General features: G+C 38.6%; 1 protein-coding gene across 3 annotated transcripts in view; it reads left to right on the top strand.

Annotated features, from left to right (window-relative positions):
- LOC114059540 (cohesin subunit SA-2-like) overlaps positions 1-27,232 on the top strand; it is a 57,440-nt gene that overhangs the window by 397 nt on the left and 29,811 nt on the right. For 2 of the 3 annotated variants that reach the window (XM_027888100.1, XM_027888101.1), the window contains 11 exons: positions 4,254-4,338; positions 4,979-5,125; positions 6,334-6,430; positions 7,441-7,517; positions 10,989-11,060; positions 13,235-13,439; positions 14,517-14,668; positions 15,916-15,989; positions 16,433-16,556; positions 21,628-21,726; positions 23,727-23,806. In XM_027888100.1, the coding sequence (XP_027743901.1) occupies positions 4,254-4,338; positions 4,979-5,125; positions 6,334-6,430; positions 7,441-7,517; positions 10,989-11,060; positions 13,235-13,439; positions 14,517-14,668; positions 15,916-15,989; positions 16,433-16,556; positions 21,628-21,726; positions 23,727-23,806 (1,212 nt within the window). Of the gene's footprint in view, positions 1-3,500; positions 3,709-4,253; positions 4,339-4,978; positions 5,126-6,333; positions 6,431-7,440; positions 7,518-10,988; positions 11,061-13,234; positions 13,440-14,516; positions 14,669-15,915; positions 15,990-16,432; positions 16,557-21,627; positions 21,727-23,726; positions 23,807-27,232 lie in introns of all 3 variants that reach the window. The other variant, XM_027888102.1, reaches the window with a different exon arrangement.

Here is a 27,232-nt window from a genome sequence, read left to right as displayed (position 1 = left end):
GGGTGCTGTCCCGTGGGTTTGTGTCTTGCTGATACCGCGGCAATCACAGTGTGTCATTTTGGGTGGGAGGGGGGAAAAAAAGGGATTTGCTGTGCCCTGTGTCTTGTTACTAATGTTTTCATTTTATTCCCTTTTACGCATTGTTTAGCATCCTCTTAGTGTAGTGCTTTATGCTGTTTGAAAGGGATCTGGGCCTTACAAGCTTTTCTATGCCTTATTCACTGCAGTGCAAATGAACCTACTTTGAAAAAAAGAAAAAGGCAGATTCATGGTCAGTGCATGTGTTTTCCTCAGTGGTGAATTTGGGGATGCTGAGGGGCAAGAGTACTAAGTAATCTGTAGGCTCCCTGTTGGGACTGACGGGGGAGCATAGCTGTTTTTGTAGGGATCTAGTCTTCTCCCTCTTATAATGTGTTTTTCAATCATCAGTTGAGATGATTAAAGTATTCATACTTACAGAATGATAATTAGAAGTTCTGCTAGAGCGGATATAAATAAATAAATGGTAAAGTTAAAACATTTGGGCATATCTTGTTTGATTTCAAAGAGTGAAGTTTCTTAGATGTCCAGTGTTGCGTGCTTTGAGCTCACTGCAGCCCAGTCTTTGCCGACCCTGTCACCTGAGCCAGTTTGCTCCAGGTATTTTACTTCATTGTGCTCTTTAAGAGAGCTGAGGGAGTTGTAGTCCATGATGACAGTTAATATAGCTTCCCAGATGGCTTTTCAAGTATGTTTCATCTGAAACCAGCCTTTTAGCTTCAGAAGTGTCCTGAAGGCACCTGGCATTTGTTTAGTGGAGCTTCTTATGTTGCTTCTTAAAGTTGAAACACTTGTGTTGAAATTTATAATTTAAAAAATCTACGTGTAGGATTCTTGCAGTAACGCATATTTTCTTTTTACACAGCTGAAGGAATAATGTTATCTTTTAGGTAAACAGGTAGCTTTCTTTTTAAGTGTTAGTCACCAAATGTTCCAAAAGTGAATTCAGAAGTTATCACGGTAGTATTATGTTTGACGCCTAGACGTAGGACTTGGCTTCCTTCCTACTTCAGGTGTTTTATCTCATCAAGTGCTAGTGAAAGGACCGTGTTGTGGCAGCAATGCAAGGTAAAAATGAGTCTCTGAGCCTTAAGTAACCAGGCATAAAGGTGAAAATTAGGATGAGATAGGAATGAAATTTTCCTTTTGCTTTATTACTGATTGCTGATGGAAGCAAACTAAATGGCTCAGAGCTTTCTTCCAATGCTTGAGGCAGTGAATTTATGTATGCAAAAATACTCAAAAAGGTGTAGAATAACAGGGGGAGGAAATAAAAACTCAACTAGTTCAAAATTTGTTAAACCTACTGTTGCACTCCTGTAGTCGAAAAGATGTTAGATGGAGTTGTGGATGGGGATTGCTGCAGATCCCCATGTCCTCCTCAACTAGGTACAGTAGCTCCTGTTTGACTCAAGAGGATAAGATGATGCCATAATTCTTTTAACAGTTTCTTCAAGAGAAATGTAGTTGTGCAAATAAAAACTCCATGTAAATATCTCATTTGATTGCTAAGTGCTTTTATGGGGTTCAGTTTCTTGATGCTGGTCTAGTTCCTGCAAATATTTAAGTACCTGCCTTATGAATAGCCTTACCAGAAACATCAGTATTAAAAGGAAAAAAAAAAAAAAAAGAGAAAAGAGAAGCAAGAGTATTGATAGTATTTCAATTTTAAAAAACCTCTACTTTAGTGTAGGTTGTCTGTTGTAGTTCTTCCTGGGGCATTGCTGTGTTCTGTGGTGTGCTGATAACCAAAATAGTTCAGAAATCAAAAGGCTTTTTAATGTTAGTGTTTAGTGTTTTTGAGTGTTTAGGACAGATGTTTAGTTGCATGTGTGACAGTTACTCTAACTGGTTTCATCCCAGATACGTTGTTTTATTTGGCATTGTGAGCCCAACGTGAGGAAGCTGTAGATCGGTGGTCTTCTCGCTCATGCAGGTTTTGCTGAGCTTTGGTAACGCGCTGTTCCATATGCCAGGCATTCCCTTGCTTTGTGGAGCCCCTTTTGTTACAAGTGCATTTTGTCTCGCATAAGGTACAAAGTAAGTAGCGTAGGGCCAGTAGACGCTGTCTGCAGTGCCATCCTTCAGGATGTTCTTGGGAAAGTGATGAATGAGTTAAAACTTCAAAGAAGTATGCTCTAGACAGAAGTACTAAAAACAGTGCGTGATCAGACAAGTACTTGATGGAACTGTCCTGCAGCAGTTCTGATTTTTTAATTAGTTAAATGTTTTAAATCAACTTGAACTCAATCATAGTTGCTATAATCAAATGCAATGCATTTATTTTCATTATAGGATAGAGTAAGTTGCTAAAAAGTACTTCTAAACAATTCAGGAAAACTTTTTGAGAGCGTGTTAAGTGTTATGTTGAGGTATAATGGAGAAACGCGTAACTCACGTTGGATTGCATCTGAGTTGTAGTTCTAGTTAAACAGTGCAAGTGAGAACTTGTTAGTCCAGCCCCGTAATGTTGCATTCTGCTTTGAAATCAAGAGTGAAGGGATTTAATCACAAAGGAGAACCATCTACTTGACGGGCACGTTTGGATTCTTTTTGGTTTTGTGGTCTGTAGAGGAATCTGGGAAGAGCAGAAGAAACTGGCATCAGAAGAGCAATACATATTGCTATCTCTTGCTGCTTATTCTTTTCGGGTAGGAAGTCTCTGGTGGTACTTGAGATACTTAATTTCTGTGGCTCACAATTATAAATCAAAGAAGATATTTGAAAACTTCTGCAAATGATTGCCTATAGCATGCTGACTCAGCTGTGACCTCTAGTTCATTCTACTTTACACTTGCAAAAGTCCAGGCTAGAAGTCCTGATGGAAGAATTAGTTCATCCTGAGTTATTTTCTTTGCTTCCATTTGTCAAACATTGTGGCACGTTTTGAACTTTTCTATGAGAAATAGTTAACTGATTTTAACTTCCATGGGACTTTTCTCTGTAGGGAAGGTAAGCATTTACATATCTTTATTTAGAAATTTTGCACATTTTTATGTAATTTTATATTTATATACAATTTTTATAGGAGCCTTTCGAAGCATAATTCTACATTGCTTTTAGAAGTGTCTCAATAGATTAAAAAAGTAAACAGACACATTTTAAAATGAAAGCTTCTGTCTACTCTCACTGACAAAATAACATCAAGACCTTGGTCTTGCAGTTGATGCTATTCAGCCTCAGAATTTGCTTTGCAAAGCAGTCTTGGGAAGAAGAGCAACAAGAATGCTTATCTGGCATTGATAAACCTTGCTGGCTCAGCATCCATATCACAGTTAATTCTCCATCTGGGTTAGCCAACACTGGATACTGGAGGGCTGACTGTATTTGGTAGTGTGATACACTGTTTTTTCCTTTGTAAAGTGGTCACTTGTGTTTGCACACTCTTGTTGCAGCAATATCATGAAAATAAAAGTAATTGTACACTCTCATATTTACTTTCTTTTTGTGCCTTCTTATAGTACAAGTCAACTGGCTTCATGTCCTGGCCACTGTAGTTTAAAAGGAGGCCATAGCAGTCAGCTTCCAGCACTGGACCTGCTGCACAAGTGGGATCCAGCTCGTCTGCTCAAATGTGACCTTTGGCAAAGCACATTGTTATAATTGGGAATGATGAAAAGTGGCATGATTTCATTGCAGATAAATGTATGGCTTCAGATCTCCCAGAAGGTGCATCTTTCTTTATCAAATTATTCCTCCATCGTATTAGCAATGACCTGCAAATGAAATTTCTTATGTGTCTTTTTTCTTCAGCATGTTTTCTACACAAGATAAACCAGATTCCTTCTCTCATTTTAAATTGTACACCTGTCAAATATGACTGCCTTGTTTTGTTTAGAGCACCCGCAGAATGAATGCATTCTTGTGTTCTTGGTTCATGGTGGAAAGCTCTTAAGTCAACAAAGGCTGCACTAAGTCAACATCAGCTTTCTGTTTCATTTACTTACTTTCTACTTTCTTTGATAGTTTTCCTAGTTTTCTAATTTTCTGTATATCTTACAGGAAAGCCAATAGTGTGAAAAAGGCCCAAATTTCTGTTGTACTTTTAAAGTTTGCTGTTTGTTTTTTAGTAACAAAATGCCATAACTTCCAAACAATTAATTAAAAATACTAAAATACATATATATGCTTTCATTTTCCTCTGTTGTTTGTGCTGAAGTGTGTAGTTCTGTGTTCTTACTGCTAACCCCTTCAACGTGTTTGTTGCACTTTAGAGTGAATGCTGTCCATGATGAGACTGTGCCTGAGTCTGCTGTGCAGAATGGCAACTGTGTGAGAAATGGCAACCTGAAAACACCAGTAAGTCAGTTTTAAAACTTTAAAAAAAGATTTAATTATTTTAAATTGCAGAATTTATTTTCTGTCTCATTCAATTGTTACAAGAATGGGTATTACATAATGCGATCTCAGTGCATCTAAAATCTAGTTACTGGATATAGCTTGACCCTCAAATTCCATTGGCTGGCATCATAGCCTCAGTTCTGGCTCTCAGTTCATTTCAGCATGTGATTTTCCTTCCCTGGGCTTGGTGTGCAGCTGATGTTGATTTGCAGGTTGTGAGTTCAAGCTGAGAATGAAAAGATCTAGAGGAGTTTATGTGCTTGCTGTCTGTTCTTCAGAAATTACAGCTGACACTTAAAACTGCCTTCTGGGTAGTACTCAACTGTACAGAAGCTTCTTTCCTGTTATACCTTCCTATGCTTATGACTCATTGTTGAGAAAAAATTCAGAAATATAAATCCTTTCTTTCATTCCCTTTTAATACAGTTGTGTTTGAGAAAGCTTTGTGGGTGTCCTTGGAGGGTAAAAGTTAGCAGCCTGGAGAAATGATTACAATAAGGGTGAAATAAACTCATTGTTAGGGGATAATTCATGTGTCTGTGAACGTCTGGTGTGCACTGCGTTTTCTCACGTGCTTTCTTTGCTTGACTCATTTCAGAGAGAGAAACGGAAGGTCCGAAAACAGTGTGAAAACGTAAGGAGGAATTCTACCAGCAGCAGGAGAGTGAGCCGGCTGCAGAATGGCGAAGTCGTTGAGGCAGTTACATTGTTTGAAGTGGTTAGCATGGGGAAGCAGGCCATGCAGGTATTTCTAGCGCTGAATTTTGTAAGGACTTGGTAGAGGGAAGGTGGATAAACAGTATTTCAGTCATTTATACTGTGGAGCATTTACATTTTGGCGTAGATGGGGAAGAAACATGTTTGATTGAACAACTGTTATGTTGTTTTTTTTTTTTTTTCCTCCCCAGGTTCTTTCGTTTTGATATTTTTCTTTTACCTCTATTCCAATGTGGTTTGATAGTAGTTTGCGTAATAATCAGGTTTCCTGTGCGTCTGTATAAACTTTCTTCAGTGTGAGGAAGCCCACCTCCCCATACTCTGTGAGCACATGTATACATTATGTTTGTACATGCGTAGGAAAATCTGGAGCCCCAAATATTTTTATACAGAGTTATACCTATGTCTCCAGTGTGTAGTGTCTGTAAGCAAAGCGTGTGTGCGTGTCTGTGCACGCATGCATGAAAAGTACGTTTATATTGTGGATGCCAAACCTTAGTTTTTCCAGGATGTTTGTGTGGATGGACTTTTGCCATGCTACAGCTGTGTTAACTTCAGTAGAGCTCCCTGAAGAGCTCGCCTTCTGCTTTGCAAACCATGACAGGAAGGTCCTGGAAAGGCAGTAGAGCTTGAGCTCTGCTGCTGCTGCTGCTAGAATTTAGCAGACCTGTGTGGCACTACCAGGGGCTGAAGCCTGGATGGCTTGTCCAAGGAGGCCTGTGTCACACACAGACTGTAGGCTGTACTGCACTAGAGATGAAATCTGGAGTTGCTTTTTGGCTTACATGTAGCATGTGAACTGTTTCAATTTACTGCACAAACCAAATGCTGGAGAAGAAGAGAACTCCCAGACAAAATTGCTAGTATAATTTAATACTAATTATTAGATGGTACACTGGTTAAATGTATGTGTTTGGTTTTTTTATGTGTTTGTTTGGGGTTTTTTTTGTTTTGTTTTTAAATTAAACTGTTACTAGCAAGAAGTCAGGAGAATGACTTTTTTTTAATATTAAATTTAGTAAAACTGTGGTTATGAGTAGTTTAACGCTTCATTTTGCCCCAGGAGGAGTCTTTTAGAACTATTAGAAATGGAACAGAATTGTGTGGAGTTTCTTCTTGTTTTTATAATTTAATGGAGATGGAACAGTTAATTTGTGTCTTTATTATGGGTATTGTCAGTGGAGTATAGCGTACTGTGTTCAGCTCCTGACTAATGATTTTTTTAATCTGTTCTAGTCTGTAGTAGATGACTGGGTTGAAGCTTATAAACAAGACAGGAATGTGGCACTTCTAGATCTGATCAACTTCTTCATTCAGTGCTCAGGCTGTCAAGGTAATTCACCCTCTTAGTAGCCCTTTCTGTTGTCTGTGGATGAGAATAGCCTGAAGTGTGCTTTCTAAAATGGAATTTTTCTCTTCAGTAAATCACGTACTTATAATCCATACTGTTCGTTAAGACAAGCTCCAGATGGGCAGGACTCATAGTAAAGAATGCTGCTGGTTAAATTCTTTGACTCTGTGTTCACAACATTCCGGCTCTGAGAGTTGTATTTGAACGTGGTTTGCAAGGTCAGGTTTCTGAAGTGGTATGTCACATGGCTTTGCAGAATCCCCACACAGGGAAGATGGTTTTGATGAGCGTTCTAATTAAAATCCAGTGGTTTCAGTTGCCTTTTGTTTTGTAATTTCTGAGTTTATTTTTTAATGCTGGTATCTTTGTTTGAAAATAAGCAGCTAACAAATTCAGCTCTCTTCTTTGGTGGCTAGAAAAGAAATCTGTTGCCTCATTGTGGCTGCTTTTACCAGAGGGTGGTGAAGCTGTCTGTTTGATAACAAACACTGAGACGCTGATCTGTGGGGACAATCTGCTAGTGAAATGCTTCAGGATGTCAAGTAAGAGTTTTAAGAAGACAGTTCGGTTAGTTTGAAACTTCTGAGTGTATTTAGGCAGCTAGAAATGTACCTTTTACACTTCTTTTTTTTTTTTTTTCACAGGTCTTTGGCTAATATGCCTTGTCTCTAGTGTTTTGGGGTCTTTGACTAGCAGTGGGCAAAATTTTAGTAAATCCTTGAAGTAAATGAGTGGACAGAGACAGGGCCAGACAGCACAGAGGAGACTTCTCTAAAGTAAATTTCACTTTTGGTTCATCAGTACTTTTTCCTATCTGTGAACTTATGTGTCTCTTTATATACCTGTTGCCCACAGCAGCGCCGCAGATAGATAAAAAAGAGTCCCCCTTTCTTGGTGTTTCTAAGTTTAAAATAAAGTCCTTACTGTGATTGGACTTGATTATTGTTGTGTGGTTGTTGGTAATTCCTGTTTTTAAAACATTACTTTCCTAGGCATGGTAACAGCAGAGATGTTTCAAAGTTTGCACAAGAAAGATGTCATGCGAAAAATGACGGAGACCTTTGACAAGGTAGGCACAGCTTTGACTTTGCATGCCTTTTTTATATAAATAATAGGCTCTATCTTAGTAGCCAACCTGGACAAAGTTCCTGTTGCTTATCAGGAGCTGTGTCCCATTTCCTTTAATTAAAAAAAAAAAAAAAAAAAATCCTGTTTTTCAGAAGAGAAATAATGACCCATTTTAGCAGCAGCAGGATATGTTTTTTGTAAGTCGCTTTTATTTTGAGAGTTTTATTAGGGCTGTCTAACTGCAGTTTTCATAAATCTGGCTTTCTCTTAGGAGTTCTTTTGATAGTGACTTTATGCAGGTAAATATAACTTGGCGTTGCAGCAGGTAGATGGTTCCTTTGGTATTTGGTTGATGGGTCCTTTAAAAAATACGAATATGGATTACTGATGAGTTATTTTTAAATGATATTTGAATCTGTTCCTTCTGCTTTATTGATACTATGATTTTTAATAATTGTGTTGTCATATGAAACAAGACAAATTTTTAGATAATTTTGAGAAAATAGTGAAGATCTCATTTCTTGTGGATTGTTAAGAAAAACATGCAGCTTTACAATGATGTTTCTCTGCTTGACTGCTCCTTGGCTAATTATGACAACATTAAATTTTCTGCAGTGTTCTCACAGTTGCTTCTGTGCTTTTTTTTTTTTTCTGTATTTGTCATCTCTGAATTGATTTGTCAAGCAGCAGCCATCAGCCTTGCTTTAATTGAGCATCTCTCAAAGACCAGCTGCTGTAGAAATTCCCACAGAGGATGAATTTGCCAATATGGTTTTCTTCATTTTAGAAGTGTAGTACTACTTGGGCTAATTTTTGACAGAAATGATCCGATATGTGTCTGGCCATATGAATTAGTAATCTGGCACTTCTTTGCCAACTAAATTAGCCCTGAATAACACTCATGGTAGTGTAGGCACTCTGACAGATACAAACATGTGATTATTGTCATCATCATCCTGGAAGTATTACAGCTCTGTAACCTTTTCATCTGTCCTGGTGGGCGAAAAGGAAGGTTCTACAGTTACCTTAGAAACTGTATTCTGCATGCTATATAGAGAAAGTAAGTTCTCTCTTATCTTTTTCATAAATTAGATGGAAATGTCAGTTAGTGGTTAAGTTAGTTGAGGAATGGTGCCATAGAGGACTACTGCAATTTCAAAACCATTTTTTAAAATTATGGTAGTAGTGAAAGCAGTAATGAGAGTGGAGAATATTGCCATAGATGTGCTTGAGTACCTCATCTTGCCTTTTAATTTATATTGTTTCTAGCATTCAGAGGATTGAAAAATTAAAGGTTTTTATGTAATTCTTCATTCCTGATGATTTCAGTGATTCAACCATGGCATTGCTGTTCAGTTAACTAATTGCAACATCCGCAGAGTAGGATCTCTGCGTGGATGACAAAATGAACATGAGTCAGCAATGCGCCCTCACAGCAAAGTTGACCAACAGCCTCCTGGGCTGCATTAGGCAGAGCATTGCCAGCAGGTCCTGGCAGGTGATCCTTCCTCTCTGTTCATACTACTGAGACCACATCTGGAGTGCTGTGTTGAGTTCTGGGCCTCACAGTACAAGAGAGAGAGATGGGTTTACTGGAGTGAGTCCAGTGAAGGGCCATGAAGATAATTTATGAGCTCTCATATGAGGAGAGGCTGAGAGATTTGAGCCTGTTCAGTCTGGGAAGAAGGTGGCTCAGAGGAATCTCATCATGTGTAAAAATACCTGATGTGACAGAATGACAAGGAGGAAGCACAGCTTCAATGGTGCCCAGTGAGACAGTGAGCACAAAGGCAAGCCAAGATAGAGCACAATCAGAAATGTATGACATTTCACCTGAACACAAGAAAACTTTTACTGGGAGGATGTTTAAGAAGTGGAACAGGTTGCCCAGAGCGGTTGTGGAGTGTCTGTGAAAATATTGTTTTACTGCACAAGGCATCACCTGACACGTACTTTCAGGGGATCCTTGGCAGAATGATGGTGGCACTAATTGTAGTTACAATTAGAGCTTTTTTTCTTAACAATATATTATTATTATTTTAGCACAGAATTTATGATTAAAATGGCACAGGATTTCTATAAGCAGAATCAATATAATAGCATAATATAGAATTTATAATACAGCTTAGGTCTCACTGTGCAGCAGCAACTCTGGTCAAAGTTCATCATTTAGGTCTTGCAACCCCTTGATTCTATAGACTGTTCTACTTGCAATGATGCTTCCCTGCTCTGTGACTAGGTCATTGCCACCAGCTGTCTTATCTGGATGTGTGGGACCTTCAAGGCCAGTGAGGAAGGGAGTAATTGGCCTGGAGCTCAGGAACCAGGAGACCCTTAGGAAGGGAAAGAAGAAATCTGTTTGGTTTGTCTACTTGTTTCACAGGACCTTCTGGTCCTGAGAATGAGGGAAAGGGAATGAATATGTGACCTGCTTGATCACAGAGAAGTGGTGCTTGCCTCATAAAATGGCATGAGTTACGCTAAACACATTAGCAGGGATTGAGAGCAGGGGTACCAGTTACACATGGCCCTGGGCAGCCTACTTTGGCTGACTGAGCAGGTAGGGTTGGTTTAGGTGATCTCAAAGAGTCTTTCTCAATTTCAGTCTTTCTGTGATTCTGTGAAAACTTTTACTGGTGTTGGCTGCAGAGAATGTGATCGTTGAGGTGTTTCCTCTTTGTGGTCTGTGATATTCCTTAGTGGTGAGAGAGACTTGTCTTTAGGACCACTGTTTTCCTTCTTTCTTAAACTATTCTGTTTCTCTCTTCTGCTTTTCTTTCTGTATGTGACATTTTATTTTTTGTAGTTCTTTGTTCTTTTATAGATTTCCTTCCATTTCCCATTTTGTTGCTGAAATGTTTATCAGTGGAAGAGTTAAGTTTGATGTATAACTGTTCAACCACATAGGGATAGAAGTACTTTTACTTCACTGAGCGTAATAAATAACTCTAGATTTCATGCCTTTTGTCTTGGAATAATTGCAGAGTTGAGAAAACATCTCTGAATCAAGTTACACTAGTGCTGACATTTCTCTATAATTTGAAAAGCTCAAATTTTTTTTTTTTTTTTAGTTTGGATGTTTTACAGTACCAAGGTACTAAATGTTAGAAAGGGATATACACGTAGACTTGCTGAGGAGCCATATCTTAGAATTAATAATGAGAATTATACCTTGTATGTGTTTGCTTATAAATTTTGAAAACAAGTTGGGTCTTACTTGTAGCAAGAAAACTCAGGTTTTATATAAAAGTGTGTTTTTCTTCTGTCATTGGTTATAAATAAAAACTACCAAGATGAGAAGGATTTAGATTTTATTTCATGTTTTGGATTGTCTGAACCACCTGTAATACACATCCTCTGAAGTTCTAATAGCCTTTTAAAGATTTTGCAAGTTTTGTGATACTTTTTTGTTTATTAATTAACTGTGCCATTTCATTGTCAAGCTTTCAAAATTTTGTCTCCTGCATTACAGGAAACTGGGTTGCAGTACAAGAAATTCATGGCCTATCCTTGGATCCTGACAGTTACTTGGCCGGTGGACATGGTAGGACTACTGTAGTTCTCTACAGCTGAAGTACAGCATTTTCTGTGGCTGTATATCCTGTTTCCAGTGTAGGCAGACACATCAGTAGTAGTCAAAGTGTGTGTTAGTGAATGGAGATAATTGTGCATTTCTAGAGGTGCCTCATCGGGTCTATTTTAGACCTCTGGTTTGGATGAACACACACTTTTAAAGTGTCTGTTTCTCACTACTGATGTCAAAGAGGTGAGACATCAGCATTTTGAACAGACTGATGTGTGTCAAGTTGCAGTGGTGCTCAGGAATGTTCCCCATCCCCTCTAGCAAGCTCTACACACAGACGTATGAGTATGCACCCATATGTGTGCGCATGTATATGCGCACAGAGGTTTTGGCAGATAGATTTGTCCAAATAAATGTTTAGTTGGAAGAATATTTTGGGAGCAGAATCAGCTTTTCTGCAATACCTCTTCCCATACAACAATTGCAGCATTGTGGAGAATTCCTTGTTGGCACTTTGTTTGGATTTTCCTCCGTTTACATAGACTCTCTATGAAAGAAGGAAACATTTCCAGGTTAAATCAGAGCAGGAGCTCACACCACTCACTTGGGTGATTTCAATAGTTTCTGGAAGAACCTGTGTTAAGTGCCTAATCTGACTTGATTTCTGGAATCAGAGCTGCTTCTCTACTGGTTATGGAAGGAATCTAAGGGACCAAGGCACCAAGGGTTTAAGCACCAAGTTAGGTGCCTCAATTTAGGTGGTGTGGTGTACCCATTGTGTTGTTTATATATTTACAATATGCATGTTACCGTTATACAGTATCCTAATGCAATAAACAAGGATAGTAGAAATGCTCTTGAAAAGTGAGATTTTGTGAATTTGTGCTGCTGCTTTTCAGATCGAGGAGTAAGCTATGGTGGTAAAGTAGGTATTTCCTGAAGTTGCAGATTGTCTTCTGTCTGTGTCAGGATCAAGGAGCATTAGATGGGGCTTGATGAGAACTTCCCTTTCTGTCTTGGCACTTGCTGCTGCTGTTAGGCTCTGAACTGACTCTTACAACCTGACTAGGAACACATCCCAAATTCTAGCTTTCCAGTATATTTTGTGGCCCACCTTGTGATCAGTCTGGGTTTGCATTTATTTTTCTATAAAACCATGGCCCCTGTGCTTTGGAAACAAAGTTAAGAGAGAAGAGCATAAAGTGTACTTTTAAAGTACACAAAGTTATGCTGGATGTGAAGCTGTATGTTAGAATATGTCTGAGAAGGTGTTTGACCACCTAGTGAAGGACCAGCTTAACAACGGCCCGTCTTCAGGATGAAGTTTTCTGTAATGACCGAATTTTTGGAGTTCTTTAGCTTCACTCATGCTTGGAAGCTGTCAGGATGAAAATTCATATTTTGAACCATTCCTGGGATCTGTGATGTGTAAATGAAATAAATATGCACACTGTCTGTGGTTGCCTTTTACAAAGTCTCCCTAGTGTGCCTTTCACATAAGGTGCACCATTTTGTATGAGGAGTCATTTGAACTTCCCTCTGTCTTCTTACCTCCCAGCAGTATCAACTGTACTGTGAACACTTATGGTTTTATTGTAACTTGCTTTTTGTGTAACGTCAAAGGTATTGCCTACTTCCTGTTTTTGTGGAAGTTTTTGGAGACCCTGGTGTGGGCGGCATAGGTGAATGGCTCCTATGTCATTAAGCTTTAACCTGATAAACTGGCAGTGCTGCTGAGGAAAACAATCTCATCCTGTTCACACTACAGTTGCTTGTCTCCACTTACACTCATTTAATTTCCTGCCTGGATTTTACCATGCTTTTGCAGGAAGAGGAAAGACATTACTACCTGTGAGGAAGTAGAAGGGGCCATGAGTGCTCATGGTTTATGCCAGTGAAAGTTATTTATGATGCTCTGGCTTCACACACCCTCTCCTCCTGTCTGTTCGCAGCTACCTCATGTACATTGTTTTCAAATGGGAGCTGTCATGATAGTGTAGCTATGATGAAGCTATTTTGTCTCTGTGCTTGCTTGTAGCCTAGTTGCTTGTCCCTGCTTTGGAGTAATAACCATGAAAAAAGTTTTTGGGACATGAAGTGAAACTCAACAAAACTCTTTCTGATATTCAGAGGGAGAGATATGGATGCACAAAGATAGTTAGCGTGTTTTCTCTTGACTTATCTTTCTTGTGCAGGACAACGAAGACTACCCACTGATCAGAACAGGACCTTATTGGAAGAAGTTCAAGGCCAATTTCTGTGAATTTATTGCAGTGCTTGTCCAGCAGTGCCAGTGCAGCATCCTGTATGATAGCTACTTGATGGACACTGTCATCTCATTGCTTACGGGCTTAGCGGACTCCATGGTCAGAGCCTTTAGACACACAAGCACTTTGGCAGGTAAAATAACTTGCAGAGTTTCTGGAGATAGTCTTTAGAGTAGGTAGAGTTTTGTTGTCTTGTGTACAAACAAAACTGCTCTGAAGTGAAAAGCTCTGTTTACTTGAGCAGTTCTCTTATGCACTGAGACTGCCTTCCTCCTAATATTTGTTATACAGTTGTCTGTAATATGAATTGTTTGTTCCCATGTATATCTGAATGGAATTTGGGTGCTTTAGATATGATAGATCTAGCCCAATTTTTTCTTTATAAAGAAATTTTCTTTAGTGCCTGACATGACTGACTTTAGAATTATGCTGTTCTGAGTCTTTTTTTTTCAGTAATTGCTTTTTTTTCATAGTTTTCTACTTTATTTTCCTCCCTCCACTAATTAATGTGATGAGGTTGCATTAAGCGCTTCATGTAAAAAAGATTCCTTTGCAGAGCTGCTATTTTTGTGGTCTCTGTGCTAAAAAGAGCATTGCTAGTTACACATTTTGGTTTCATGAAGCATAGTGATTCTAAAGCTGCAACTTTTTTTTCCCCCTAAAACTAGTAAATACCCTCTTCGCCATGCAAAGAGCACTTAAAGTATAATTTATTCTATAGTACTTGTTTGCTTTGAAGGCTCAAAAAACCCACTTGAAATCTATACAAAGTATCTAATGATCCTTAGGGGAACATGAGTTTTTGTCAATTCAATTAAAATTAAGATTCACAGGCTTTTCTGAAACAGCTTCCCTGCTTTTCTTGTTTTTCTTTTTTTGTTTCTGAAAATGTTCCACAATTCTAGATTCTTTTGCAGAAAAGTCAGAATTACGTAAACTAAGAGTTGGCCAGTAAATTACTTCTCTGACTAGAACTCTGACCAAAAGTTGTAAATCACCAGAAATAGAACTTAGTTTTCCTTTTTTGAAAATTGTCTGCTTTAAGATAAACACTGTATTTTAAAATAAATTACTATAATCTAGTAATGTTCATATTTTGGATATAAAATGGATTTGGCTAACCATATCCTTTTTGTGGTAAAGTGGTGAATATTTTTACGCTACATATCTCTGAGCTAAGCTAAATGTGTTGGGTTTGTTTCTTTTTTAGCAATGAAACTTCTGACGGCAGTTGTAAGCGTCCATCTGAACCTTGATGTCAACAAGCACAATGCTCAGAGATTATATGAGGTGGAGAAGCGGAGGATAAGTGGCAAGAGGACCAGTTACAGACTTGACCAGCTAGAGAGAAAAAGGAAAGAGGTTAGGGAGGTGTCTTGTATGGGAGATGTGTGAAAATGCAAAAAGAGGGATTTCTCACTGCTTGCTTTAGGGTCACTGCTGCTCTTTGAAGTTTGTATGTTTATCTAGTGCACTGTGCAGAGCAGGTGGGACTGGCTGGATTAAGTGGTACAAAAAGGACCAAAGTAAAAACTGCCTTATGTACTGTTAACCTCTGATGTCTGTCCTATTAACTGCTTCTTTAAATTGGCATCATTAGCCCTTGATCTTTGCACAAATGTGGATTTACACACAGATTTAACTGCCTCAATACCTCTGGTGTTGTGGGAGAGCAGTTTTGTATATGTTTGTGCAAATTACAAGCCAAAATCTTAGCAAAGGATGAAAAAGGACCCAGGATAACTCATCTCTGTGTAAGTAATGCATTATAAAAACAGACTTAACTCAGGTATGTCCTATATCACTTTTGCTCTTCAGTTTCTGTCATTTCTTCCCTGCTCAAACAACTCCTTTTCAACTCCCAGAGGCAGAACTATAACTGTAAAAAATAATTATGACTTGAAGAAGGAAGTGACTTGATGTATGAACATTAAGCACAGTTCCTTGTCTCCTAACCTTAGAATCACTTATCTCTGTTCTGAGTTTTGGATGTCCATGGACTCCTCTGTTATAGAAACAACCCCTTTTTTGTGGGAAGGAGTGTTTGGGTTAGACAGGGTGTTTTAGTATAATCATAAATCTTATCTTATGGGAAAGACAGAGGAAATGGGTGTGCTGAGGGGGAAACGCAAACTTGTCACCCTTCCTGATGCCATTGATGAGAGAATATTTTTATTAAGTGACTTGTTTTTTTTAGAAGTTCGTGTTTAGATTTTCGGGGCTCAGTTGAAATACATACTCATTGTGCAGTAGGTGTATTTTGAAAATTCCTTTGTGTACCTTTCTTCCTTCTCTGTTCAAGCACATAAAATGACAGTTTGGGCCTATATGTGAACATCATCTGCATATTGATAGATCAGGACTCACTGTATCAAATAAGTTCCTTGTTATCCAGGTTAGCAGTTGGTATCCACTAAACCTTTCCTCAGGACATAGCTAACAAAGAGGCCAATTGCTGGTGTAGATACAGACCACTCATTTTATGTTGGTACCGTGTGTAAACACCAGCAGTTTGCACAACAGCAATATTCCAAGTGCCCTACTGCAAACTTTTTGTGTGTAGTGAATTATGGAACCAATATTAACATTCAGTTCTCTTTGTATTTCAGTATGAGCACAAGCTTCTAGAGATACAGAACATGATGAATGCTATTTTCAAAGGGACATTTCTAAACCGTTACCGGTAAGAGTAAAAACAAAGCTGTGATGTGTATCTTCATTCCCAAGAAACTCTTGCTCAGATTATACAGATAGGAGAATCAAGTTAAACATCCTAGAGGCACTGATGGTGTCAAGGAAAGTGCAGCAGTTAAATTAATTTAAAGAATTTGGGCTTACGAAAGAACCTCTTGAGTATGCTGCTTCAGTTCTTCCTGCTGGCTATAGAGCATTGCATTTGTGATTGAGGAGATATCAGGCACTGCAAAATAATTATTGCATGAAACTTTGTGGCTAAAAGTGGTCTAAGTATTGATTGAAGACTAACTTATTAATGTGAAAATACTTGTAATGTTTTGAGTAATACATGCCTTTGCAATTCCAGAACATAAAAAATATTGCAAATAATAGAATTGATTTTTAAATTGATTTTTAATGTACTGATATTATGATTTTATAATTTCACAGTGATGTGATCCCCGAGATCCGAGCAACTTGCATTGAAGAAATTGGCAGCTGGATTAAAACATACCCAGATGCTTTTTTAAATGATAGCTATTTAAAATATGTTGGATGGATGCTGTATGATAAGGTAAAGTTTTAAAGTTTTTCTTACTGGGGGTAGTACAGGGGATTCTTTACAAATTTTTTTGAAAAATCCTAACATTTAAATTCTTGAGAGTAGATATTTAAAACTGTGGTGGAAAAAAAAAGAAATTACTTCCTGCCCCATTTAAGGTTTTATTTTTAATGCCATTGTAACACTAAATAACAGAGAACATTTTTTCCAGTTCTGTGTGTGCAATTAATTTCATATATTACTGAGTTGGGAATTATTTCTGAATTGTAAAATAGCCTATATCATTTGAGCACATGCAGTGTTAAATGTTGATTGAAATTCTGCTTTTATGCTTCATGGACATTTAAAATTTTGTTTAAACTTATAAAAATGAACAAATAGATATATTTTACTATAGGCACTATAGTAAAATAGTCTTCAATATTGCATTTCTCATTTGGAATTAGATGGATATAGAAAATATTTACAGAAAGTCCAGTCATTTCCCCCGCCAAAACCCACCAAAACAAACAAGCAAAAAACCCAAAAGAAGTGAGTAACTCCAAAATGCCAGGCAATAGGACAAGAAGCAATGGGCAGAAACTGATGCACAAGAAGTTCCACCTGAACCCGAGGAACAATTTCTTTACTCTGTGTGAGACCGAGCACTGTGTCCAGTTCTGGGCCCCTCAGTTCAGGAAGGACATTGAGGTGCTGCAGCAGGTCCAGAGAAGAGCAACCAGGCTGGTGAAGGGACTCGAGCACAAGTCCTATGAGGAGATACTGAGGGAGCTGGGGTTGTTTAGTCTGAAGAAGAGGAGGCTCAGGAGTGACCTCATCACTCTCTACAACTCCCTGAAAGGAGGTTGTAGCCAGGTGGGGGTTGGTCTCTTCTCCCAGGCAATCAGCAGTAGGACAAGAGGACACGGTGTTAAGCTGTGCCAGGGGAGGTTTAGCTTGGATAATAGGAAGGAATTTTTTACAAAGAGAGTAATCAGACATTGGAATGGGCTGCCCAGGGAGGTGGTGGATTCTCTGTCTCTGGAGGTTTTTAAGATGAGATTGGATGTGGCACTGAGTGCCGTGGTCTAGTAACCACAGCAGTGTTGGATCAGGGGTTGGGCTTGATGTCATCAGAGGTCTTTTAAAACCAACCTGGTTGATCCTATGATTCTATGACTGGAACAGGTTGCCCAGAGGGGTTGTGGAGCCTCCCTCACTGGAGATATGCAAGAACTGTTTGGATGCAATCCTGTGCAATGTGCTCCAGGATGACCCTGCATGAGCAGGAGATTGGACCAGATGAGGTCCCTTCCAAGCTGACCCATTCTATGATTCCATGAAAATATGCTTTTTCTCATGCTTCTAAAATGATGAAAGATTTTAGGAGGATAGGAATATTTATCAAGAATGGCTAATTACAGAAATTGGCACACTGTACTTCTGCAGGCCACCTTTGAAGGTGTGTATAGCTCCTGTGTACATCCCAAAATATCCTGGGATTTGTGTCAACTTCGGGCAATGTTTGTGTTCTGTGAGTGAAATTGTAGTTTGCCGCCAAGGCCAGGAGGGGCCGCACGAGGCCTCTTGCTTCCCTGCATCGTGCCGTTCCTCTGAAGGCGGCATTTGGGTTTTTAGGACAACAAATCTATCAAGGACTGGTGGGTTTTTCCTGCATAAATTTTATCTGATAAGACTATCTTTTTAGGGTATGTTCAGTTTGGATAATTCTCAAAATGAAGTAATTTTTGAAGATGACGTGTCTTCATTTGCAGTACTGTACAGTGAAAATTAATAGCTGTTGTCTCTGATTAATGCACATAGTTCATCCAGTGCCATTTCCTGGGAACTGGAAATGTTTTTTCTTTCTAAAGCTTTTTATGTTAAAGCAAAGCAGATGCAAAAGAGTGAGATAAAGTAGCGTGTTTTCCATATGTTGCATTTGCCTGAGTTTTGGTAGTGTGCCACTACTCGTGGCTGCAGTCCTGGTGGTGTTTTGTGATTTGCAGCCACTGCCAAACTGCTGGATTTCAAAATGAGAGCAGGGCATTTTTGGCATCAGCAGGGGCAGCAGAGCTTTTATATACATATGAATGTAATTTCACACCACTCCTCCTTAATAACCATTTCTATCCCATCTTGCTGGGGGTGGGCAGCAAAAACCTGCTAACTCCCAGAGACAATTTTCTTTTAGTATGTATCACAGAAAAGTTTGCCAAATAATTTAGGCCCCAGAGTGGAACAACCACAGAAGTATTCTAACCTGGCCAGGATCATCTACAGTGCTGTAAAACGGAGATTAAGTTCAGATATTTGTGAGGCTTTAAAGGGGAAATGGGAGGAGGAAGTAAGTATAAAATTAACATTTTTGTCTCCAGAGTCTTTTATTTGAAGATGATCAATGTTTCTTCCCCATGAGATATCATTTTGCTATTATGATTTGGTATTAAACATTATATTTTCACATGAAAGTTTATTTCCTAGGTGCAAGAAGATTCTTCAAAATCGGGGTTAAGATGCTCAAAATTGCACGTGAATATCTCTCTTTGGCCCAGTAAGAGTTGTGGAACAGCACTGTAAAGATATGCTTTAAAGCAGTTTATGTTCATCTGTCAGAAATAACAACTTTTTTTTTTTTTGAAAACCAAGGAACGACTGATAATAAATCTGGGAGTTGTTTGCAGTTGGACATTATATATGAGCCCAGTCACCTACATTTGTGAAACCCAGGCCCTTGACTTGCACTCAAAGGCTCTACTGTTCTTCCAAGGGAATATATAGTACCTAAATCAGGATCCAGATCCAATCAAACCAGTTCTGTAAAAGGTTCTGAGTTAAAGACAGAAAAATCAAGACAGTGAAGAATAAGGATGGGAAAAGTGGAAGCAATCAGGAAGGCAGAGAGGATGGAAATTAACACTTGGGATCTCCTATCATGTTAAACTAGCTTTATTTGGAACTTCAGGGCAAGTTGTTGAGGTTTTCTCATTAGACTGTGAAAAACACTCAAAGAAATCCCATGTAAACAGGAACTTTCCATTGAAACGAACTTCTGTGTCTTGACTATGGGATCCTCCTGGCAAATTTCAGGAAATTGAAAGCGTTTTTAGTTTTGCCTTCTGTCGAACATGGCTGTAGAAACTGATCCCATTGTTGTGGCTACTTCTGAAATACTTATTTCTTCAAATGATTTTCTGCTCATATCTTTGTGCGTATCTGTGGAGTTTTTTTGTGAGGAGGGCAGTTTTTTAAATTGTTTTACTCAAAGGACAGTGTGTGAAGTAGTTCATTCAAAAGTAGTGAAATAGGTCATTCAAAATTGATCATTCAAAATTACTTCATGTCCTTCTAAAACTATGAGGAATGTTGAATCTGGAAAAGGGGAAGTTGTTGAGAAGGAGAAAATGCACATAAAAACATAGGAAAATAGTAGAGCTAGTCATAGTAGAAGTAGTTATGTGTTTCTGGTTACTAATTTTCTCAACACTTAAAAGAAACACTCATAAAGGGTTATGAGTGAGAGCTTTCAGGTGGGAACAGGATGCCTTAGAAGGGAGATGGTATACTTTAATGTATTAAACTTTGTATCTGCAGACCTACACTTGAAAGCCACCTGACTGACAAATGACATTACTAGTTGCATGCCAAGGGCTATTTATGACCATTCAGCAAACCATTGCAGACTTTTTTCTTTTTCTCTAAGCACAAATTCAGTCTCTATTCACAAGCAAAGCCTTGTGGAAAAGAGCCAAGTGCAACTGAAGCCAAGATTGCTGTTCATTGGCTGAGCTGAGTTCGTGCCACTGTGCAGAGATGGATACCAACTTGGGACTGTTTGTGAGTGAATTCTGTGCTGTGGAGCCCCTGTGACTGTAGGAAGCAGCAGGTGTGGGCAACGGTCTCTTCCTCAGAGACTTTAAAATTCAAGTAAAATATAGAATAAATACTACTGCTGTATTATGGACAGGTTAAAGAGCAGTGTTACTTGTCACTTGTTGATCTTTCGGGTTATATTTCTAGCAAAAAGCAAACCCGTTAGTCAAAGCCTTTTACTGGGTATCATCCTTGGCTTTCCACCTAAGCAGGTGAACAGGAACTTGTAGCAATGGATAGCCCGTGAGTAGGTGGTCGCCTTTCTTGGATTTCCTTGATTATTCTTACTGCTATTGTTAGCAAGAGGAATTAAGAAAGAAATATAAGGAGACTGATTCAAAGGTTGCAGTTCATTTAAGTGTCTCTGCTGATATCCTTAGCATTGTAATTTTACAGAGCATGGTAATTTTTCTGTGTTGGATCCTAAAAATTACTTTCCTAATACCATTTGAAACTTTGTCATTTGAAAGATGTAGTGATATGCATGAGATCATTTAAAAGGTGGATAAGGAAAAGACTTCTTTTTGAGGCGTCCATGAAGCAGCAGTACTAGTAATAGGAAATAACACCTTGCATGGATAAATATGTTTTACCTAAATTAACTAATTAGGCCAAATTCAATGCAACCCTTTTCTTAGAATGCCTAAAATACAGTGTTCTGGTGTAAAAGAGAAATAGCGAGAAGGCATAACACAACTCTTTAAGAACCCACAATAACAAACCAGTTTCTAGAGTGTGCCTCTTCCTCTGAGAATCCAGAGGAATCCAGAATTTCTTGGAGTCCTTGTCTGTGTCTAACAGTTGTCCAAGTCAGTAGTTAAAAGACAGCAAGCAAAGTCTGATGTATGGGAGAGTGCTGGTTGTATTAAGTAGGTCATCCATGCTCTTGTCTTTGTATCTTTAACAGATGAATAGCACAATCCCTGTATCTTCTGCGTTCTGTTGCTTTTATTAACTGCAAGGTCTGTGAGAGTTTCTCTGACTCTTAGGGAGCCTAATACAAACTTTGATGTTACATTTAAGTTTGGCTCACTGCAGGCTTCCTCTGTGGCAAGTGTAGTATGCGCACAAAAAAAATGGTACTGATAACACTAATAAAGAAGATGAGGCAGCATTTGGATAGCCTGCTGTAGGCACCACAAAGAACTCTTATTTACATAATATAAATGCCAGTAGTGAATAGCAAAGATACATGTTTTTTACTCTTAGCCTATTTGTCTTTGTCTTGTAGCAAGCTGAAGTGCGGTTGAAGTGTCTTCTGGGACTGCAGGGAATTTATAGCAGAAAAGAACTTGTTTCCAGGATGGATCTCTTTACTAGCAGATTCAAGGTAAATGAATTACTGTTTGCTGTTTTTTTTAAGTCTAGGTCAGGTGTATACATGGGGTCAAATGTTTTGATCAGGGCTGATCTCCCCACTGTCTTGACTGACAGGAACTGCAGAAACAGCCTGGTTGACTGAGTGGATGAAGGGGTTTTGCAAGGATGTTTCCCTCTGTTTCTATGGAATATTCCTTTTCACTTCAGTTCATGCACAAAGTGGTGTTAGCATGCACTGTGGTCAGTTACCTCTATCATTCATCCAGAATGGCCCAGATTTTTCACAGGATCTTTGGCAGATGACAAAGAATTCCATATGCTAAAGGTCCCTTTTTTTCTACCCCGGATAATGGGTTAACCTTGTAGATATTGGGCTGGCTGTCCACGTATCACACTGATGTGGGAAAGGCTCTCTCTTGATCTACCATGTCAGTATGAATCTTGAAGAAGAATCCCTTATCTTCTTTCTGATCAAGTCAGGTGATACACTGTAAGTTTGAGAGTTTGTTTTGTGGCTGCACTGACACTGTACACTGCCTTTATTATATTTCAACATTCTGACTAATTTAAGAAGTGAGCCCTTTACTTTTTTGAATCCTGGCCTTGGTAATGATTTTGTCAGCTACTCTTATCCCAGTGGGGTTGCACCTTTTCAGTATTTGGATAAGAAAGCTCAAGATGTGATTGATATCTCAGTCCTTCTGAGTCAGTACACAATCAATGCCTGCATGTGATGCTTATTTGTGTTCATTTGGCAAAAGTTGCAGGGCTTATCTGTATATCAAAGCAGTTGTTAATAGTATAGGACATCCTCAAAGAACAAGAAATAGATTAATATTGGTATCTTAAGAATAAATTATTCAGGCTGAAGCTTGTTTGTCTGAGATTGACCCCTGATTTAAATGATTATGTGGTAGTCCCTTATCTTTCCGTCTGCTGTAAGCTGCATAACCAAACACAGGATAAATACTGATGAAATAGCTCCAGTCTGTCTGTACTGCAATCTCCCTCTGTGTGGAGGGTGTGATGTAAACAGACCATTGCAAACTCCATCCCCCAATCAAAAAAACTCCACCCAAACAACTCCTTCACCTCTAAGTGAAAGTACCCCAAACAGCTACAGGCAACATACAAGTTTCAAAGTTTAAATCATGCGTTCTGAGCGATGGGAAATGTAATCATATAACTGTCAATCCATTTCCTGCAAGAGGGAGTTTCACAAGTTCTCTCTGTTACCCTTGATTGTTCAAACTCAGGATTTGTGGACTTAACACACCTTGCAGCTGGATTGTGAGAAAAAGGAAGGTGCAAAGTAAAATGAATCTAGAGATTTATGTTAAATGAGAAAGCTGTTAGTCCCCAGTCAAGCAAGTCTAAAGATTTAATATATCTTAAAGATATAGGCCACACTGAGATGTGGAAGTTCTTGGTTACACAGGATAGGGAAATTTCTAGTTTTCTGAGATGTTTGCATGTGTACCCAGTTACAACAGTGTGAATTCCGGAGGCCAGGAATATTGTTGCTATTCCCGGAGGTACTTTTATGACTTAAGTCCTAATTACCTTTCCAGCAAGGCACTGGCTTCTGTAATGTGTAGGTACAGGCACTTCATTCTTGATGGGAGAAACTGATTATATAATGCTTGTAATTTGAAGCTTACCTTCATTTAACATACTGAAGTGCCAATAGTAGCATCTTAGAAACAAGTTGTCAGTCACTTTTAATTTGTAGACTGTAGTTGATTTCTTGTGAATGCATACATTACATCTATAAAAAATATCATATTACTGCATGATTAATTCAGTTAAAAAATTAACATGCTGTTAATTTTCAGGGGCTGGGGAACTACTTGGTAGTAATCAAGTTGCCTTATGTCTCTTAGGAAATAGCTGCTGAAATAAAAATAAATCTCTGCTGTACTAGCATAGATGATCTAGCTGTAGCAAAAATACGTGTTTATTGAGAACAAACCATGTTACATCTTTTTATTGTCATTTTACATCCATTAGGATCGAATTGTGTCCATGCCTCTGGACAAGGACCATGAAGTAGCAGTTCAAGCCATGAAACTCTTGATGCTTATGTCACAGTAAATAATTTCTTTTTTAATTTACCGTATTGTTTTAATGGCAACAAGATCTAGATAGAATTCTGATGAGTCTTCCTGTAATCAGTTACCTGTTGGGAAACAGTTGCTCCTGGCAGGATATGAGTTACAGATAACGCTGCCCAAGATGTGGCATTTTCTTAGTGGGAAATACCAATGTCAAGAAAACCCTTGTGCTGAGATTCAATCTGAAAACTGCATTTTTATGTCTTTACACTTCCTATTGAATGGAAATACCACATTTTCATTTTGGCTTTTCTCAAATAGAGCATCTACCTCTCTTGGAGTAAGTTCCCACTGAGGATGGGGTCCCCACCCCATTTTCTGCCCTAGGGTTGCCAGGCCTTGACCAGAAGCTCAGAGAACTCTGCCAGTTTCCCTGTCTCTGCACCTGATGCAGGAAGCCTTAAGCTTTGAGGCTTTTGCTAGGGTTTGGACTTTCAGATTCTTGACTCCATGGCAGAGAATCCGGGAGCCATTGAGCCCACAGCAGAGTGACCGGCGAGAAATGAGCACGTGTATGATATTTTGCTTTTGCTGAAGTTAAAACTAACAGAAAAGTTGTTTTCCTGGGAAATCTGCCTGCCAGACATAGATTTGCTAGGATAATGGCAAGCTGGAAGTGTGGGGAAAAATTAGACTTACTCTTACAAAAGTAAGAACCTTATTCTAATAAGAATCTTATTCTAACAAATCCTTGAGCAGCATGTTTATTTTAGAAATGGCTTTATTTGCAAAACGTGGAGAGTAAATTCTTTGTCCCTCTTTTTCAAAGCAAAATGTGAGTAAAACCCTCACTCCCATTTCATTGGTAATACAGTTGAGATGTTGGAACTCAGTGTTTCTTGTGTCTCTTGGTGTAAGTTGAATTCTGCTGATACAGATGCTTAACTTCTATGTACAGCATGACACATTGTCCATTAGCCTTGTGGGATTTGCTTCTCCATTTAAGACAGAAGTATTAGTCTTTGATAGCTCAGCATGTAAACCTTAATGAACCAATTAATATGGTGTTGTAGGTATTTACATTAAATTTCAAGTACATTTGTATGCTGAAGTGCTGCTTTATAGTCTGCTATCTCACTTCTCACTCTACTAGTTTGAGTGGCATTTCTCCAGTCCCCCTTCAGCAGGCACATCAGAGCAGCATATGATGCTGTGAATACAGTACGCTTCTCTGAAGGTAGGACCCTTGTTTGGGCCTCACTAGTAGTAGCTGTGGTTATATTGTTTCTGTGTTCACAGTGTCCATTTTTACATCCCTCGGTTCCCCGTGGTGTGTAGCTGTTGGAACAAAGCACAATGCTGTGTCCATGCATAATGTGTCCCTGTGCTAGGAAGAGCAGCTCACCATTGTTGAAGTACAAAGATTCCAAACACCACTTAGGGCTGCCCTTGTTCTGTATCTGAACTAACAAGAGCTATATTGGCACTGCAGCTGTTTATCATTTTTGGCTTTATTATAGGAGAGCATATTCTCATTAATGCAAGCTGCAGTTATAAAAGTTTGATCAATGTTTCTTTTTCCCTGAAGCAATTTTTCCTAATTTTGCTTAAATATGATTTTCAGTGTGAATAAATGCCTTCTAAAGTTTTCTGAATGACATTTTTCCATCATAAAATGTAGTTTTCATAAGTAAAATTAATACATTTTGAAACTGTTTTAATTAGGCTGTGTAGAGGCCTAGCAAATACATTCTTTTCTTTCTTTTTGCTCATCTGTTGCATAGCCATCCTCCTGTCCTCCACTTTGACCCCCCAGTTACTCTGAGCCCTGCTAATTTATCTTAATTATTGGACTGAAGGAAGTGGGAACTGGGGACTCAGTAAGCAAATTCAGTGACATCTCTTCTCTTTGATAAGACTAGTATGGACCAGTCTGTAAAACCTGTGTGAAGGGAATGCAGACAATATTATCAGTCACATGTAGAGGCTTCTTAATAAGAGCCTGCATCAAGATGCTTTTCTAGCAGGGGAAAACTGCTGCCTTAGTTCCTACAACAGTGGCAGAAAGGACTTGCTGCTGGCATTGCAGAAGCAAAGACGTTCAGAGCTATTGTATTTTGAATAGGTGTGTCTCATAGCTCAAACCCAGTATCTGGATACTGAGCAGTAATGCTGCTTGATACATGCAGTAAAGCATGAAATGGGGCTGGGGACAGCAACTCCCCTGCTTTAGAGGGGATAATAGAATAGTAAATGACATCTGATATAAATGGCATGTCTACTAGTATGCATTGGTGTAATTAATTTTTTTGCCATTTTTGTCATGCTGTATTGGCTTGTCTGTGAATGACTCATTTTTGTCATCTGGAAATTTGGCAACTGAATTCTAGTGGCCCAACCTGCATTTTCAATGAGATGTGAGAGACCTTTCAGATCAAGTTTCTATTTGTAAAGCTAGAAAAAGGCAAGAATCTCTACCTGATGAATTCCCTACGCTCGATTTGGAATCAATAATTATTTTGTAAAAAATAATAAAATGTTAACTGGTCAGGTACTGACCTTTAGAACATGTCTCTAATATTGGAATAAATCTTTTGTTGTTTTATGATGTGAGTCAGCAAGAAACAAGACCAGAAATAGCTTTTTTCCCCCTATTACTCCACTGGGTACTTTTTCTTGGGGAAGATTTACTATGTCAGTAACTTGCTTTTACTGGCTTCCGTAATTGTCTTTTGGGTGAGGATAGTAGCAAGACCTCATCACCCATTAACTGTTTTTGTGACGTTTCACAATTGCAGCAGAGCTGTGCTCCATGTATGTTGGTAACAGGTTTGAGCATCTCTTCACCATCACTTCATTCCAGTCCTGTGGAATATACTTTGACTACTCTGCGTACTACTGGCCCATAAAACTCCTATACTGGCCTTTACGTTCTCTCTTGCTAGCTACAGAGGCAGTGAAAACACTGATCTTTTCAACTTGCTTATATGTATTACATTATTAAAAAATATTCCCAGTGCTGATTCAAAACTCTCTTGCTATGCATATCCTTGGTTTTTTTTCAAATCCATATTTGAATTTTCTTCTTGTTCTGTCTCTATGAACTGAGATTTTTTTCCTTCTTGTTTGTTGCATGTTGTCTCAACTGAATGCCAGGTCTTTGGACTAGTAGATTTATATATATTTTTTTTTGGCTAGTAGATTTCTATATTTACAAAGCGTGATGCAGTCCCAAAACTGAAATGAGCATATGAGGTTTAGCATAATAGAAATTATTAATGGTACTGAATTATGCATAATTGTTAGCATTAATGTTGCAAAGAATCTGACAGGGAATAGAACTAGGAAGAAAATAAAGAGGGAGAAAACATGAGTGACAGTGAGAGACCATGGAATGTTACTGAAAACATTGCCTTTTAGGAGGCAAATTAGATTAGTGTGTCTACTGCTAGACAATTCTGT

The sequence above is a fragment of the Empidonax traillii genome, unplaced genomic scaffold (genome assembly GCF_003031625.1).
Source record: "Empidonax traillii isolate 1590-97213 ecotype Southwest subspecies unplaced genomic scaffold, ASM303162v1 scaffold231:size1146757, whole genome shotgun sequence".
Classification (NCBI taxonomy): Eukaryota; Metazoa; Chordata; class Aves; order Passeriformes; family Tyrannidae; genus Empidonax; species Empidonax traillii.
This window is presented reverse-complemented; position numbering and strand designations above follow the sequence as displayed.